At 53.3% G+C, this 15336-nt stretch overlaps 1 protein-coding gene across 1 annotated transcript in view; it reads left to right on the top strand.

The window, feature by feature from the left end:
- Window positions 1–372: 372 nt before the first annotated feature.
- The window catches only part of PPL (periplakin), a 49010-nt gene continuing 34046 nt past the window's right edge, over window positions 373–15336 (top strand). Inside the window, exon 1 of the mRNA XM_003790848.3 lies at window positions 373–462. Coding sequence (XP_003790896.1) covers window positions 401–462 — 62 coding nt within the window. The 5' untranslated portion in view covers window positions 373–400. The remainder of the gene's footprint in view (window positions 463–15336) is intronic.

Genomic DNA, 15336 nt, shown 5'->3' with positions numbered 1-15336 from the left:
GGGCCTGGGCGAGAATGCGGCAGCAGCACGGAACCAGGTGAAGGCCTAAGCCGGGAGGGGCGCGCCAGCCGCGGGGAGGTGTGGCTGCGTGTGCTCCCGTAGGTAGCCTTCGCTCGCCCGCGCCTGCCCAGTGTCTCTAGAGTCCCCGAGCTGAGGTGGGGCGGTGTCAGGCCCAGATTCCGTGTTCTCCACCCCTGCGCCCGCTCCGGCCGGGCCCGAAGCCACGCCCGCGCGGTGGCCCCTCCTCGCGAAGGTAAGCGCCACCTTCCTAGGAGCAGCCGGCAGGCGCCCCGCCCCCTTCCAGTAGTGACCGCGCGCCGCGGCCGTGCCGCACTCGGGGTCCCCGCGCCACCGCTCGCTCACCTGCGCCGCCGCCCCCTCCCGCACCCCGAGCGCCACCATGCACTCGCTCTTCAGGAAGAGAAACAAAGGCAAATACAGCCCCTCGGTGCAGACCCGGAGGTGAGGAGGCGCCGTACGGCCCACTGCGGGACGCATTCGGGAAGCTCTGGCGTCTGGGACGCGCTGGGCCGGGAAGACCGCCCGGAGCTTGTGAGCCCGCCCGAGGGCTGCCCAGGGCCCGACGCCCGACGCAGAGAACTGAGCCCAGAGCGCACGAGGCGCAGGAACGCCGGGCAGAGGCCACCTTTGAGTTGGGAAGCACCGCTCAGGTGGAGATGGGACTGGCTGGGGACGCCGAGGGGGCCACTATAGGTGGCACTGGGCACCGGGACAACGAGAGCCCAGGGAGCACTGCTTTGGGGGCCTAGGAGATGGGCTGCTGAGCTGGGGTGTGGGGCGCCTCCATGTCCCAGGGTCACTCTTGTGCCGAGCGTTGCTCTCAGCCAGGAATCGCCCCCGGGATGCCAGGATTGAGTGTCCAGAGGAAGCTACACCCTAGGCTGGGGCGCTGCGGGAGCCAGAGACTTGGTCCTGGGGGCGTGCCGGAGCAGGGAAATGGAGCAGGGAAATGGAGCGGAGAGTGGGGGAGGTCCCCAGTGAGTCTGAGAGCGCAGGTGCTCCAGAGGAGGGGGGACCAGGACAGCCACCTGCTGCAGCACCTCCCGGCACCTGCCACCCTGTGTTCCAGAGCCTCGCCCAGAGGCCTTGTGGGCGGGGGCGCGAAGGGGTGGGGGGCGCAGGCTGAGGCTCCCCCTTGGCTCCCAGGGAGCAGCCACACTGGGTGGTTCTCCACCAGAGCGGAGGCTGGGCTGCGGCGGCGTCTGGGCCTCCTTCTCACAGATCGACTTCTCAGGGGTGTGGCTCCCTCCCCCACTCCAGCCCCGAAACTGGCTCATCTCAGCCCAGGGTTCCCAGGGCCGCCTGGGAAGCGAATGACATGTCTCAATGTGTTTGCGTTGAGTGGCAGCCCACGTCGGTTTTGATAAGCCTAATGTATTCACTTAATAACCGGTTTGGGGGAGTCTTGTGGAGATGCTGAGATTGAGGGGGGAGGGGAGGGAAAGTAGAATGGGGCCCTCTGCTGAAGGGAGCCTTCTGCCAACTTCTGCCAACAGGAGGGTTCAGGCAGGTACGGAGACCTGGCACATCCCACAGCCTACCTGACTGGAAACTTTGCCTCAAGCCCCCCTCTCACTAGGAGCCCTCACGTTCTTGATTTTCCTCCTTAGGCCCCCATGAAGCCAGGAGAGGACTGAGCCCAGGGCCCCCATCCTACCCCTGCAGTCCACCCAGGCCAGCCTGTCAGATGAGTGGGCACTGCATCCTCCCCAGTCTGGCCCTTTGAAAAACTCCATTCCCTGTGATCTTCCCCATCCTACATCTCTCATTCGGGCTGTTTCAAGCTCAGAGGCAATCCCTGTCTCCCATGGAGATTCCTCCAACCTACCCCTCCCCCGTCTTCCACAGCCCCAGAGGCTGGGCAGGGCCCTGCATGCTGTTCCTCTGGCCAAGTCCAGCTGGCACAGACCCACCCAGGGTCCCGTCCAGTCCCTGTGCTGTTCCCTCCGGCATTGCACAATCAGATGTTCTGTGACTGTGCTGTTCCCCCCACCCAAGACTCAGGCCCATCCAGTCCTCTACACATGCAGACACCCACACACCAGGAGAAGGGCCAGGCCTCGCTCTGCCCTCTACCTCCTCCCAGCATCACACATACCCCCTCACCAGCTCTGACCCCTAAGGCTAGGGCTTGGACCTAACTAAAGCTTGTAAGGAGCCCAGACAAGCGGGCAGAGGGAGGAGGAAAGGCTTCCTATCCTTTATAGCTTCGGGGACTCTGAAGGCCTGGGGGGTGCAGAGACACAGGTTCCTGCCCGCTATTGCCCTTCTCAATATTCCAGGACCAAGGCAGCCACCCTCTGACCTTGGCTGATAGCCATTGGTCCCAGGTCTGAGCTTGAGGCCTCTTACTCTGGGAAATCTTCCTGGTTCTCTTCCCAGGATAAATGAAAGACCCTTCCTTGGGGCTTTGTCACTGTAGCACTAAGAATGAGCACAGTCACAGCCCTGAGTAGGTGCCAGATGAGTTCCTGTGTGGTCTCCCTCTGCCCCTTCTCAGTTGGAACAAGTTCATGGACTGGATTGTGGTCTGGGGGGCAGCCTGTGCTCATCCTCTCAACTCATGAGCACCACCTGATGCCCTGTTGGCCTCATGGCACAGGGGACACTTGTGGCTCACAGCTGTGTTTGCTGGTCACAGAGAAATTGACTCCTGAGTTAGTCTTTCAACCTGAGTTTTCTAGAGGCCTCCTGCATTGTCTGGGGAGGATGGGGCTGCCAGTGAGTTCAGCATGGTGAGGCGGGTGGGAATTTCAATTCTCAGAGCAGAATGGCTCACTTCTTTCCTGGCTTGCCACTTGCATGGAAGCTCTCAGAGCCTCATTCTCCTTGTCAGCAAAGCAGAGGTAGTGATATCAGTGTCTCGTGTTTGGGGTTGCTGGCAGGAGTGGGTCCCAGCACCTAGCATTTGAGAGAGTTAGCATCACTGTCCCAAGTTCATCCAGGGGGACCCGGGAGCTGGAGTTGTGACCTTCACATTCAGCTGGTCAGGGCTTTGGACTGCAAAGTATGAATTAGTGGACAGAGAGTCCTGAGGAGAACTGCCCCTCCCAGTTTTTAAGCCTTTAGGAGCTGAAACTCGGGAGGGCTGGGATGGGGTGTGAACCCCATTGCTCCTGTCACCCTGGTTCCTAATGACAGGTGTGGGAGCTGATGTTCACACCTGAACTAATGACAGAGTAAGGCCTGGTGGTACAGGTCACCAAGGATATGTCTAGCCTGGCAGAGAGGGCCTGGAAAAGACTTGCTCTCACCTTCCTGGCTGTGTGACCTTGGAGGACTAGCTTGATATTCCTGAGCCTATTTTCTCCCCTATGAGCAGGGTAAGCATGGTGTCTGACTGGTAATGTTGGCTGAGGATTAAATGAAATGATACAGGGAAAGAATTGAGAACAATAGGAGGCCTCAATTCACAGCAGCTATTGTGATTATAATTTTCAAACACATATGGATCAGGCACCTGGTGTGTGCCCAGGACTGAGCTGGTGCCCAAAAGGACAGGCACTATTCCTGGGGGATGTAGGCAGATGTGGAAAAGATGTTGAACCTTGAGTCGTGGTTGGTCACATCAGGGAGGTAAGATGGACTTAAGCTTAAACATGTCATAGCTATCAGGGTGATGGGCCAGGTGAGTGATGGAATCAAGAATTGACAGATGGGATCTCTAGCCTGACCACTCAGGTGCTATGTGACTGGCTTGAAGTGAGAGCTGCCAGGGTCAGAGCAGAGATTCTGGGAGATGAGAGATGACTTCCCAGGGAAGGTATGTGACTGTCATGGGGCAGTTAAGATCCAGTTCTGGAGAAGGACTGAATTCTGCCTCTTTGGTTTTAGGAAGGAAACAGCCTTGCGGAGTCTCAGCTTCCTTATCTGTAAAATGGGACTAATCATGCCTCTCTAACTAGACTTGGGGCCTAGTAAATACCCAGCAGTACAGCCTTATCCAGACAGAATCTTGAAAGACTGACCCAGCCCTATTGGGGGACCCTGCATGGAAGGCAGGGCCCCAGGCTTGGGGGGCAGTGCTGGTGAAAGGGAACATGCCCTATGAGAAGCCACCTGGGCACCCTGGACCTCTTAGTGGGTAAGAGCACAGTGTCTGATGTCAGCCAGATGTGAGTTCAGGCCCCAGCCCAGCCTGTCCTCAGCTATGTGACCTTGGGCAGGTCTCTGAGCCTCAGTTTCTTCATCTGTGAGATGGGGTAGTGATAGCAACCCCAGCGAGAAAGGCTGCTGTGTGGGTCAAGTGAGAGAATTGCAGGGGCAGGGCCGAGCCTGGGACTCAGTTGGAATGAGCACTTGGGAAATGGTAGCAGCCCTGTAAGCAGTCACGCACTGCTGTTGGGAGCAGCAACTGTGCTAAGCCCAGAGCTGAGCAGGCAGCTGACTCAAGCAAATTACACACGCACCCATTGATCAGTGGCAGCTGCAAATCCGAATGAATTGGGAGGGGCCCTGTCAGCAAAGCCAGATGAATGGGTGGCTTGGCCTAGGGTAAAACACCCACCCAGCCATTTCTCCAGCACCTGCCTACTGTATGCCCAGCATGGTCACAGATGTTATAGCCACTCATTCTGACAGCAACTGTGTGCCTGCTAGGCAAGCGGTGGTGTCCCACTTTACAGAGGGTAACACTGAGGCCCAGAGCAATCACCTTGGGCTCACAGTTCACAAATGGACAATGCTGGGGTCCAGGGGCCCTTGGGGTGGGAAATAGGCCTCCCCATTCATACCTGGGGTAGGGGGCCACTGTGTCCAGGGACTGCCCAGGCCAGGTTGTGGGGTCATGTGTGCGCTTTCGTGTTCTCTGCCTCTGTTCTCTTACCCTGAGCAGCACTTTCCCCCTCTCTTCCCTCTGCCTTTGTCCCCCCATCTCCTTGCTGCTTTCTCTTGACAGAGAAATGAGACCTGATGAATGAGATTTGGGACAGAGATAGCTAAACCTATAGGGGCAGAGGCTAATGGTATCATCTCAGGGTTGATGTCTGGGGGGAGGGAGTTTTGGAGGAGAGGCATAGCTCAATTCAAACCCCCTGGGGCAGGGAGCTACCCTGGAGAGCATTCTCAGGTCTGTGTAAGGGGGGAGAACCCGGGCTTAGCAGCCGCTCTTTCTCCTCTGCTCTAGGCAGGGCTGTTCAAGGTGTTGCTGGCACCACCTGCCACCCTCCCAGCCTGCCTGCCCTGGCCTGTCTTGGGAGCCAGAAAAGGGAAATGGCCTCTGGTTTTTATTCTCTCCACTCCTGGCAGGTTGCTGTGCTGTGTCTCCTGAGCCCATGGGGGCCACTGGGTGGGCCTGTCTGGGCTGGACAGAGCTCTCTTCAAGTCCAAGCCCTGCCCTTTCCACTTGAAATGGACCCCCACTTCTCCCTGCCTCCAGAGCTAGCAGCCCTGTGAGCCACCAGTCCCCCTCACCTGGACACCCGCAGAGGCCTCTTCAGGGTTTCTGCTGCTGCCCTGATACTTCCCTTTGCCTAGAGGCACCCAGGGAACTTCTTACAGCATACAAGTTTGACCCTGTCCCCAGCTGCCTAACCCCCTCCCTTTGCTCTGAGGCCCTGGGAGCTGCTGCCATCCACAGCATGAAGACACACCTGTTACCTCTGGTCTCTAGGCTGCACCTGGCCACGTGGCTTTGCCCATGCCATGCTTCTTGCTAGGATGTGCTTCCCACTCCTCTTCACTGCCTCTCCTCTCCTTTCAGGCTCACCTCTTGTTGCTGGGCAGGTCCACCTACTTACTGTCTCTCTTTCTCCTTAGCTCTTACCTCAGCAGCCATAGTGAGGTAAGTGAGCCCTCTCTATAGTGGCCAGATGTGGCTGCACATCTGTCTCCCCCAGCACAAGTGTTGAATGAGTGAAAGTCATGGGGGGCTGCTAAGATTCTCCCCCTCCTTCAGCATCTGTAGGGAGTACACACAATAGCCTGTGAGTGGGCCCTGCCCCCAGGGCTAGGGGAACCCAATAGGTTGGGGGGACAGGTGGAAAGGGATGTGAGGCCTGATCACTTTCCCCCCCAGCAATGTCCCCATTCAGTCACCTTCTGTGTACAGGACAATGGGTGGTGAACAGGCTGAGTAAACAGGTGGGAACAATGCAGGGTGATAAGTGCTGAGATAGAGGCAAAGGGCTTGGGGGTACAGAGCATGGCCCTGACCCCTATGCAGGCCGGCCTCAGGGAGGGGAGAGGGATGGTCTAAGCTAACCCAGGATCAGCAGCAGATGTCTGGAGAAACAGCGCATGGGAGGAATAAGACAGGGACATGTGTACGCATGTGTGTAGACACAATTTGAGAAGGCATCATATTCATCGGATAAACCAATTTGTTGAAGGATGCAAAGAGGATGTGTGCACAGATGCACTTCAAAAAACACACACAGAGGCTCAATGCCCATAGCACAGTGAGTAGGGCGCCAGCCACATATACCGAAGGTGGAGGGTTCAAGTCTGGCCCAGGCCTGCTAAACAACAATGACAACTACAACCAAAAAATAGCTGGGCATTATGGTGGGCGCCTGTGGTCCCAGCTACTTGGGAGGCTGAGGCAAGAGAATCTCTTAAGCCCAAGAGTTTGAGGTTGCTCTGACCTGTGACAGCACACACTCTACCGAGGGTGACATAGTGAGATTCTGTCTCAAAAAAACACACAGAACAATGTCCTGTGCCGTGCCTGCATGCAGACACGGGTGTTGTATTGAAAGTGTGAAACAGACTTAGAAACTGGTAAGTCTAAAACTGTCCACAGCTAAGGAAAGGGTTCAGTGCATCATGAACAACAGCACTTTATTTCTTTATAAAGAAAACCTAAAGCAAATATGGCCACATGTGACCACCAACTAAGTCCTGGTGGTCAGGACAGGGGTGGCCAAATTATTTTGTTTCATTTTGTTTTTTGGGACAGAGTCTTGCTCTGTCACCCAGGCTGGAGTGCAGTGGTATCATCACAGCTCACTGCATTCCTACTCTGGGCTCCAAGGGATCCTCTTACCTCAGCCTCCTCAGTAACTGTAGGTGCCACCACCACGCCTGCCTCATTTATTTATTTATTTATTTTACAGAGACAGGGTCTCATGATTGTCAGGGCTGGTCTCTAACTCCTGGCCTCGAGCGATCCTCCCACCTCAGCTTCCCAGAGTGCCAAGATTACAGGTGTGAGTCATTGGGCCTAACCTAATTTTTTCCTGTACTTTTCTGTATGTTTGAGTAAATCGTGACTTTTAAAATTTTGTTAAGTGAGGGGGTATGAAGAAGGAGAGTTAGCAGATGGTGCTGTGTGGGTGAGAGCCCAAAAGGGAGCCTCAGACTCCCAGGTCTCAGAGTCCAGTCCACAGCGAAAGAAAGGGTCTGGGGAGGAAGAGGAGACCTAAGGAAGGGGAGGGTGCCCAGGCCTGGGGAGCAAGGATGGAGAAGAAGGCACAAAGGGAAACTCTGCTGGTTGGTGAGTGAGGCTGGTGAGTGAGGCGGGAAAGTGCGAACACAGCAGGGCCCTGAGGTTGAGCCCTCTCTGGGAACAGTCACCCTAATTTATGATCACAGTGACTGTCTGAGGTGGATTCTACCCCATCTTTCTTTCCAAGCAAAATGTGGAGCGTCTCCACCATTCTGACCTGGATGTTCAGAGCCCATGGGCTGTCCTGCCCACCCTTCCGAGGCAGTGGGTTTTTGTCCCTTTTTATAAATAAGATTAACACACACAGTCTTGTAAGTAAAATTACACACAGTGCGGCTGCTCACTCCTAGCCTCAGCACGGTCACTGCCTGAGCATGGAGGGCCACAGGGTGATAAGACAGAATTTGCAGAGTTCTTCACCGTCCCAGCTGCCTGGGCTTGGGTTTCAGGTTTATACCTTTTAGGGTTTCCACTTCTCCATCTTGGGTATGGGGACATTCTGTTTCCAGCTGAAGGCTGAGGAAGTTTTCTGAGTTTGTGCCCCCCAAGAATAGAGGGGACTTCAACCTGCTACCCCAGATAGCAGGTTGGGGTAGAACTTGACTCTTTCCAACTATAAAGTGAACAGGTAGACCCTCAAGGTACTGAGGGTGAGGCTGAGGCCCAGGGGCAGGGATGGGGGCTCACAGGGTGGAAAAGAAAGGCCTGGGCTTACAGACTCGGCTATGCCTCTGGTCAGCTGGGAAGTCAACCATGTTTCTGCCCCATTCTGAGCTTTTTTCCTTATCACTGGTGCGGAAACTCCTGTGCCCCCAGAATGGAGCCTAGCACATAGCAGGTACTTAATAAAGAATGGTGGAAGGTCTGTTTTGATTCTGCACATTGGAGGTGTGTAGGATTATGGAGAGGACTGAGAGCATGTGTGTAAAGCATCAGGCACTTAGTAGATGCTTAAATAACGGAGGCCAGCACTCCTTGTCCACTTGTCTTGAATCTTGAGTGACATCCTAATGCCTGGTGGGGCCCCAAGGTTGGCTTGAGCTCGGTTTAAATTTTGCAGAAAATCCTCAAGACTGCTGTGATGTTACCTGAAATGATTTGAACTTCTGTGTTTCTGTAAGGAGAGCCCCAAAGCACTCACCTGACACAGAGCCCTAGGCCCCACCAGAGGCCTGGAGGTAGGGTGGCATTCCCTGGGCAGAAACAGATTAGGCCTTCAAGACAGACCTGGAATTACTACACCAGCAACCCTCTCATCTTAGAATATATTTCCCCAAGATTAATAGCAGGGTGTGGGTGGATTTGCTGTCTAATTACCACAGAAGTTTCCAACAGGGAGAGTATCAGTCAATTGAACAATAAATCTGGTATTTATTTGGCACCGCCTGTGTACTGCTTTCTCATAAGACTTCCTTCCTGTAGAGATCTAGGGATTCTTCCTACTCCCCTTTAACCCTTGCTGTGGTTCAGTTCCCTTCTTCGCAGTCCTGGCTGTACAGTAGAATCACCTGAGATGCTTTAAACATGTTGTTAGAGCCCTAAGACCAATGAAGTGAAACTCTCCATGGGTGGGAGCCCAGACATTGCTCCTTTGATGTGCAGCCAGTGGTGGGAACCACATAGTTACACTGATTGCTTCACTCCATCTTAGAGGTATGTGAACTATGCTTTCCCTTTTCAGTGCCAGTTGCCTGGTGGGTCCTTTATTTTTTTATTTTTTTTTTTACAAGTCCTTTATTCTTAATCTTCTATCCTTTAGTTTTAGGTGTGTGTCCTGTAAATGGCATATAGCTGGGGGTGAGAGTGTTGTTTTTTGTACTCTCACCTGACTGACTGCCTCTTAATAGATAACATTAACCCATTCACATTTATTGTAATGTTGATGTGTTTGGATCTACTCTGCCACATTGGCCTTTCTCTTTTGTTTCCTTTTTTCTTTACATTTTATGTTTTTTATCACTCTGAGTTACATTTTCACAATTAAAATTAGGTTATAAGGCCAGAATGAGAAAGAGTATGTGAAAATACCCTGACCTAGGTGATCTGGAATCTTTATAATTATAGTCATTGGAGTGTTTTTCTTAACCCTACCTTTTAGCCTATAAACTTTTGGACAATAGGTATTAACTCATCCTTGTGGGGAGAGGGGGAGGCCTTTCTGTTGCCCTTAATTCCAAGCCTTGCGTAAGATTGGGGCTCTATAAATAAGTATAAAACTGAGCAGACATTTTATAGTATGCCAACAACTTATATCCCTAGGGGCTGTTAATGGAGAAGGGCCTGTCACTGGGGCCTATAAGAGAAGCCTTGGCAAGAAGTTAGATGGGGTTGAAAATGTATTTGGCATTTTGAATATCTAGAAGGTACCTGGCTGGGGCTGCAGCAGGTGCTAGCATAGATGTTTCCTAACCTTGTGACTCTGAGCAAGTTACCCCACATCTCTGCTGCTCACTTTCTTCATCTGCAGTGGGAGCTGTGATAGTAACTACCTGCACAGGTTGTTATAAGAACCAGAGACAGAACCTGTGTCAGGCACTGGGGTAGGGTGCGGCCCAGGGAGGTGTTCAGTCCATGCTGGTTCCTTCCACCTGAAAGGCCTGTTCAGAAGGACAGGGTGGGAGTGCCTTGTGGTGGAATTTTAGGAGAATGACTCAGCCTCAGTTTACCACCATTGATTGTAACCCAACCGCAGGGATTAATTGTGCTGATGAAGATGCCAACAAGATGTAGATCCCAGGGGTAGTGAATGCCTCTCCCCATTGTTCCGTTTCCCCATGTCGTTCATTCCTTTCCCCATGATGGGATGGGTGTAGATTGGTATCCACATCCCTTTTATAGTGAGGAGATGGCTTCAAATTCTGGCTGCTTGGGTTCAAATCCTGGCACTACCACTTCACAGCTCTGTGACCTGGGACAAGTTTCTTAACCCCTCTGAGCTTCCATTATCTTCATATGGAACATGGGACATCAGAGTTACTGACTTACTATAAAATATCTGGTCATGGGCTCGGCACCTGTAGCTCAAGTGGCTAAGGTGCCAGCCACATACACCAGAGCTGGCGGGTTCAAATCCAGCCCAGGCCTACTAAACAATAAGGACAACTACAACCAAAACAAACAAAAAAATAGCCTGGTGTTGTGGTGGGACTCCCGGTAGTCCCAGCTACTTGAGAGGCTGAGGCAAGAGAATTGCTTAAGCCCAGGAGCTGGATGTTGCTGTGAGCTGTGACACCACGGCAATCTACCCAGGGCGACAACTTGAGTCTCTATCTCAAAAACAAAAAAGTCTGGTCATGGCTCGGCACCTGTGGTTCAGTGGCTAGGGCACCAGCCACATACACTAGGGCTGGAAGGTTCAAACCGAGCCTGCTATAGCCGGGCGTTGTAGCGGGCACCTGTAGTCCCATCTACTTGGGAGGCTGAGGCAAGAGAATCAGTTAAGCCCAAGAGTTTGAGGTTGCTGTGAGCTATGATGCCACAGCACTCTACTGAGGGCAACATAGTGAGACTCTGTCTCAAACAAACAAATAAACAAAAAATCTGGTCAATTCCACACTTGCCTGTGAAGCCCCAAGCCTGTGTAAGGCCTAGAATTAAGAGCCACAGAAGGGCTCCCCAAAAGGTGAGCAAGTTCTTATTTTCCAGAAGTTTATAGCCTAATAGCCCAATAGCTGTAAGGGTGCCTAGCTGCCAGGCCTACAAGACCCACTCTAGGGCCCAGGACTCAGTGAGTATTAGTGTTATTACTATTTGGTTATTGTTTCCTGAGTGTCTGCTGTGTGCAGCCTTTATTTCAGGGTCAGGACAGACTCTGGTAGTATTTAAAGAAAGTGGTGGCCAGGGGATACATGTCACTTGTCACCTCCCACCAGACCCAGGGGTCTCCAAGGAGCCACTGAGGCCCAGGTGAGGCCCAGCCTAGACCCAGAGGCAGGCAGGACAGCAGAAATGGATGACCATGCTTGGCAGGAGGCCAGGCCCCTTCTCAGGGCTCTGGGAGAGGTGTGTACTCCTGTGCATTCCAGACATTCCAATACTGATGGGGGGCGGGGGGGGGCACTACAACACTGAAACGGAATTAACCCCAAAAGGGAGGAACCACAATCAAGAGCTGGTGACCCTGGCTAGGCAGGGAGCATCGAGCCCTTGGAGCCTGCAAGGGTGCATCTATCTATATACACGGAAAGAGACTGCAGGCTGGGTTGTGACCCAGCAGGGGACAGAGCAGTTCAGGGCATCAGGGACAGTCAGGCAGGTGGGAGGAGACAGTGGCAGAAATGTGGCTTCTCTGTGACTGGGGTTGTGCTCTGTTCCTGGGTTGGCTGCTAAGGGAGAGGCTATTTCCCCACCCTGGAGGAAGGGGGAGCTGGGAGCAACCTGTGTGCCCCTGGCTCTGCCTATTGACCTGTGGGCAAGGCCACTGCAGCTCTGGGGGCCCGGGGGGGGGGGTGCCATGGTTTCGTGTTGTGCAGTCTACATTCAGGCACCATACTCCACTGGGCACAGCTGGGAGGCTTGGATTGTTTTGGAATCAGGCAGCCAGCAAGGGACCTGTGGATAAGACCCTGCCCTGGGGTGGGCATCTGGCCAGCCTGTGTGAGTGTGATGAGTGGGTGGCAGGGAGCAGGGGAAGGAGTATTTCTTAAGCAGCCCTAGGTACCAGGCACTGAATGAGACAAAAAGATGCTCCAAGAGCCTGATGAGTGCTGTTATAGCAGAACTGATGGCTATAGTCACTGCTGGCTTAGAGCAAAGTGGGTCCAGAGGCCCCCAAGTCAACCTAGAATCACACCATCCTATTTGATAACCACTAGCCACATGAGATGTGCTCAGAATAAATTGAGCTGTGCTGTGAATGTCTGTGTACCAGGTTTTGAAGACTTTGTATGAAAAGAATGTAAAATATCTTGTTCATAAGGTTCTATTAACTACCTGGCAAATTTATCTTTTTATTTTTTGAGACAGAGTCTTACTTTGTCACCGTTGGTAGAGTGCTATGGCATCATAGCTCACAGCAACCTCAAACTCTGGGCCCAAACGATCCTCTTGCCTTAGCTTCCTAAATAGCTGGGACTATAGGCACCCACCGTAACATCCAGCTAGTTTTAGAGATGGGGGTCTTGCTCTGGCACAGGCCGGTCTTGAACTCCTGAGCTAAAGCAATCCACCCACCTCAGCCTCCTAGAGTGCTAGGATTACAGTTTGAGCCATTGCACCTGGCCTCCAAATTGACATTTTGGATATATTAAGTTAAGTAAAATATAAATATTAAGTTCACCTGTTCTTTCTTTGCTTGTTCACATGGCTACTAGAAAAATTTAATGTACACGTGCATCCCAAGCTCTGTTTCTATTGGCTAGCACAAGTCTCACATTCAGAGCAATGGGGCACCCCTACCCTCCTTGGGGATGTTTCCTACCTATCCAATATGTCTTTCTGTTTTTTACGTGGTGAGCAGACAGGATGAACCCGTTTATGGATGAGGAAGCTAAGGGCGAGAGAGGTGAAATGCTGTGTACCGTTTCTCCACACTGCCAGGAAAGGCTTGGTCTCCTTACTGTTGATGGGATCAGCCTTGTGTTGGGTGATCAACAGGCAGAGACCTCTGAGACCGCACCCTAGTGATGACCAGGAGGAGAATGAAAACCAGCCATCCTAGCCCTCATGGTGTGATTACCACACCCAAAGTGCTTTAATGTATGGGTTCACCTCCTTGAATTATCTCAACCCTTTGTGGTGGGATCGGTTCTTATCACTACCTCACAGGTGAGGAAACTGAGAAGCTAAGGATCTGATGCAAGTCCACACTCAAGTTGCAGCGACAATAGTCTTGTTCTCGCCCCTGTGCTGGGCTGCCCCAGTTTCCCCCCTGTACATAGGAGAGGAGAATGGGCCAGTTGGTGCCATGTGACTCGAACAGGTAGAGTGGAAGGGTGGCTTGAAAGCCACCCACACAAAGGCAGCCCCCGTCCTGAGTCACTGCTAGCTGGAAGGGTCTGTGTGTCTCCTGGGGCAGGCAGGAGGCCAGGAAGCAGCTTTCTCCAACTCCAATCTTTCCACAGTGTAACCAGACTGCACTGTCTTCCAGCCTAAAACTTACCTGTGCTCTCAAGATAGAGAGTGGGTGGCTGTTGTCTTGATCCTTGTGGGAGGTGGCAACCTTGACCAAGGTAGAGGCCAGCTGGAGGGACAGTTGGAGGAAGATACACAGAGCATCTTGTGTGGAGCTGGCAGAAGCGGGGGTCAGGATCTGGGACACTCCTCAGGGTTCTGCTGGATCAACAGGGTAGATGAGTCCTCCCCACCCTCCCTTCTGCAGTTTCCCTCCTGCAGACAGGTAACAGTTCCTGGAGCAGTGGAAACACCCTGTACCCATCAAATCCCCAAACCTTCCTCCCTGGTTCCTAAACCCAAACCCAAGACAGCTGACGTGGGTTGTGCATTTATCCCCATCCAGGCCTGGGCCCCTCAGCTTCCCAACAGCCTCACCACCTGCTGTGTGCCCTGGTCTCTTCCTGCAGATACTGGAGGAGACACTTCCAAATATTGAGGCTGCTCAAGAATTCCTTGTGCCAGGGCAAGGCGCTATCTACAAAGTAGAATGAGAGCGTGTCTCAGCTTGCACCAGCATAAGCAGGAACAGCGTGGGTGGCTGGTCTTTTTCTAGCTCCTTGGTACCAGTGGATTCTGACTTCAGGCCTCAGCTGCTGGCTTTTAGCAGCTCCTTAAAAGGAACCCAAATCCTTGGAATGTGAACCCAGGCTGAGGCAGAGCCGAGCTCCCTACTGAGACAGTTACACCCCTCTCCTCCCAGGCCTGTAGTGTGCATGCTGCACTGACTCCCATTTTACAGCTGGGGAAACTGAGGCTTAGAGAGGCTAAGTCATCTGTAGTAGAGCAGAGGCAGGATTTGACCCCAAGTAACCTGACTTTGGTCAGTGGTTCTCAACCTTCCTAATGCGGCAACCCTTTAATACGGTTCCTGTGGGTCATGACCCACAGGTTGAGAACCGCTGGTCTAGGGTCTTAACCCCCGAGTCATGAGGCCCCTCCACCTGCAGGAGAGTACCAGTGGCACCCACACACGCAGGAAGCATGACCAGCAGGTGGGCAATGAGGCTTCCCAAGACAGCCACGTCCTCTTCCTTTGCTTACATAGTACATCAATGCTGTGTGGGCATTCTCTGATGGACATCCCTGCTGGTCCTCTGACTGGACCCTGAGCTGTCCTGGGCCACCCCTGGGCACCACACAGTTCTGGGTTCAAATCTATACCTTGCAGCTGCCTCTCTGAGCCTCTGAGTTTGCAGCTGTGAGTTGCCACCTCTAAAGCAGGTCATTGGCCATTGACACTCTAATTCCCGGTGACAGAGCAGGGGCACCTGATGCTATCTGGCAGCTCCTCCACTCTGAGCACATCCTAGGGCACACAGAGGCTCTTGTTCTAGGCTCAAGCCAGTGGGCTTAGGCCCAGGAAGTCCTTATCTATTTCCTAAGAGTGTCCTCAAACCCAGCCTTGGAGCTCTGGGGAGGTGCCAGGCAGCCCCCCAACCAGCCTCCCAGCTGGCCTGGGCCCTGTTTTTCCCTCCTTGCACCAGGAGAAGGAGACAAGGGACAATTCCTGAGAGAAACAGCCTCAGTCAGCTCATGGTGACCCCACTGGGCCGCCTGCCCCTAACCCGCAGCCTGGCCTGGCCTGAGGGGGCTATTTCTGGGACCAGCTGAGACCTAGGTTCCATCCAGGCCCTGTCCCATCAGCAATTGAGGAGGGGGTTCTGGACCAGGACAGGGGCTTCTCTCAGGCCTCAGCTCTCCACCTCATCTCCGCCTGTCCAGGAGTGGGCGTCCTGAACTCTTCCCACCACCATAGGCATGGCTCCTCTCAGGGTTTGCTGGAAAACCCAGAATCCTAGAAGGATCCCGTCCCC

This window comes from Otolemur garnettii, unplaced genomic scaffold, assembly GCF_000181295.1.
Source record: "Otolemur garnettii isolate 467f Iridium unplaced genomic scaffold, OtoGar3 scaffold00044, whole genome shotgun sequence".
Classification (NCBI taxonomy): Eukaryota; Metazoa; Chordata; class Mammalia; order Primates; family Galagidae; genus Otolemur; species Otolemur garnettii.
Note: the sequence above shows the minus strand (reverse complement) of the source record. Positions and strands in the feature narration are given on the sequence as shown.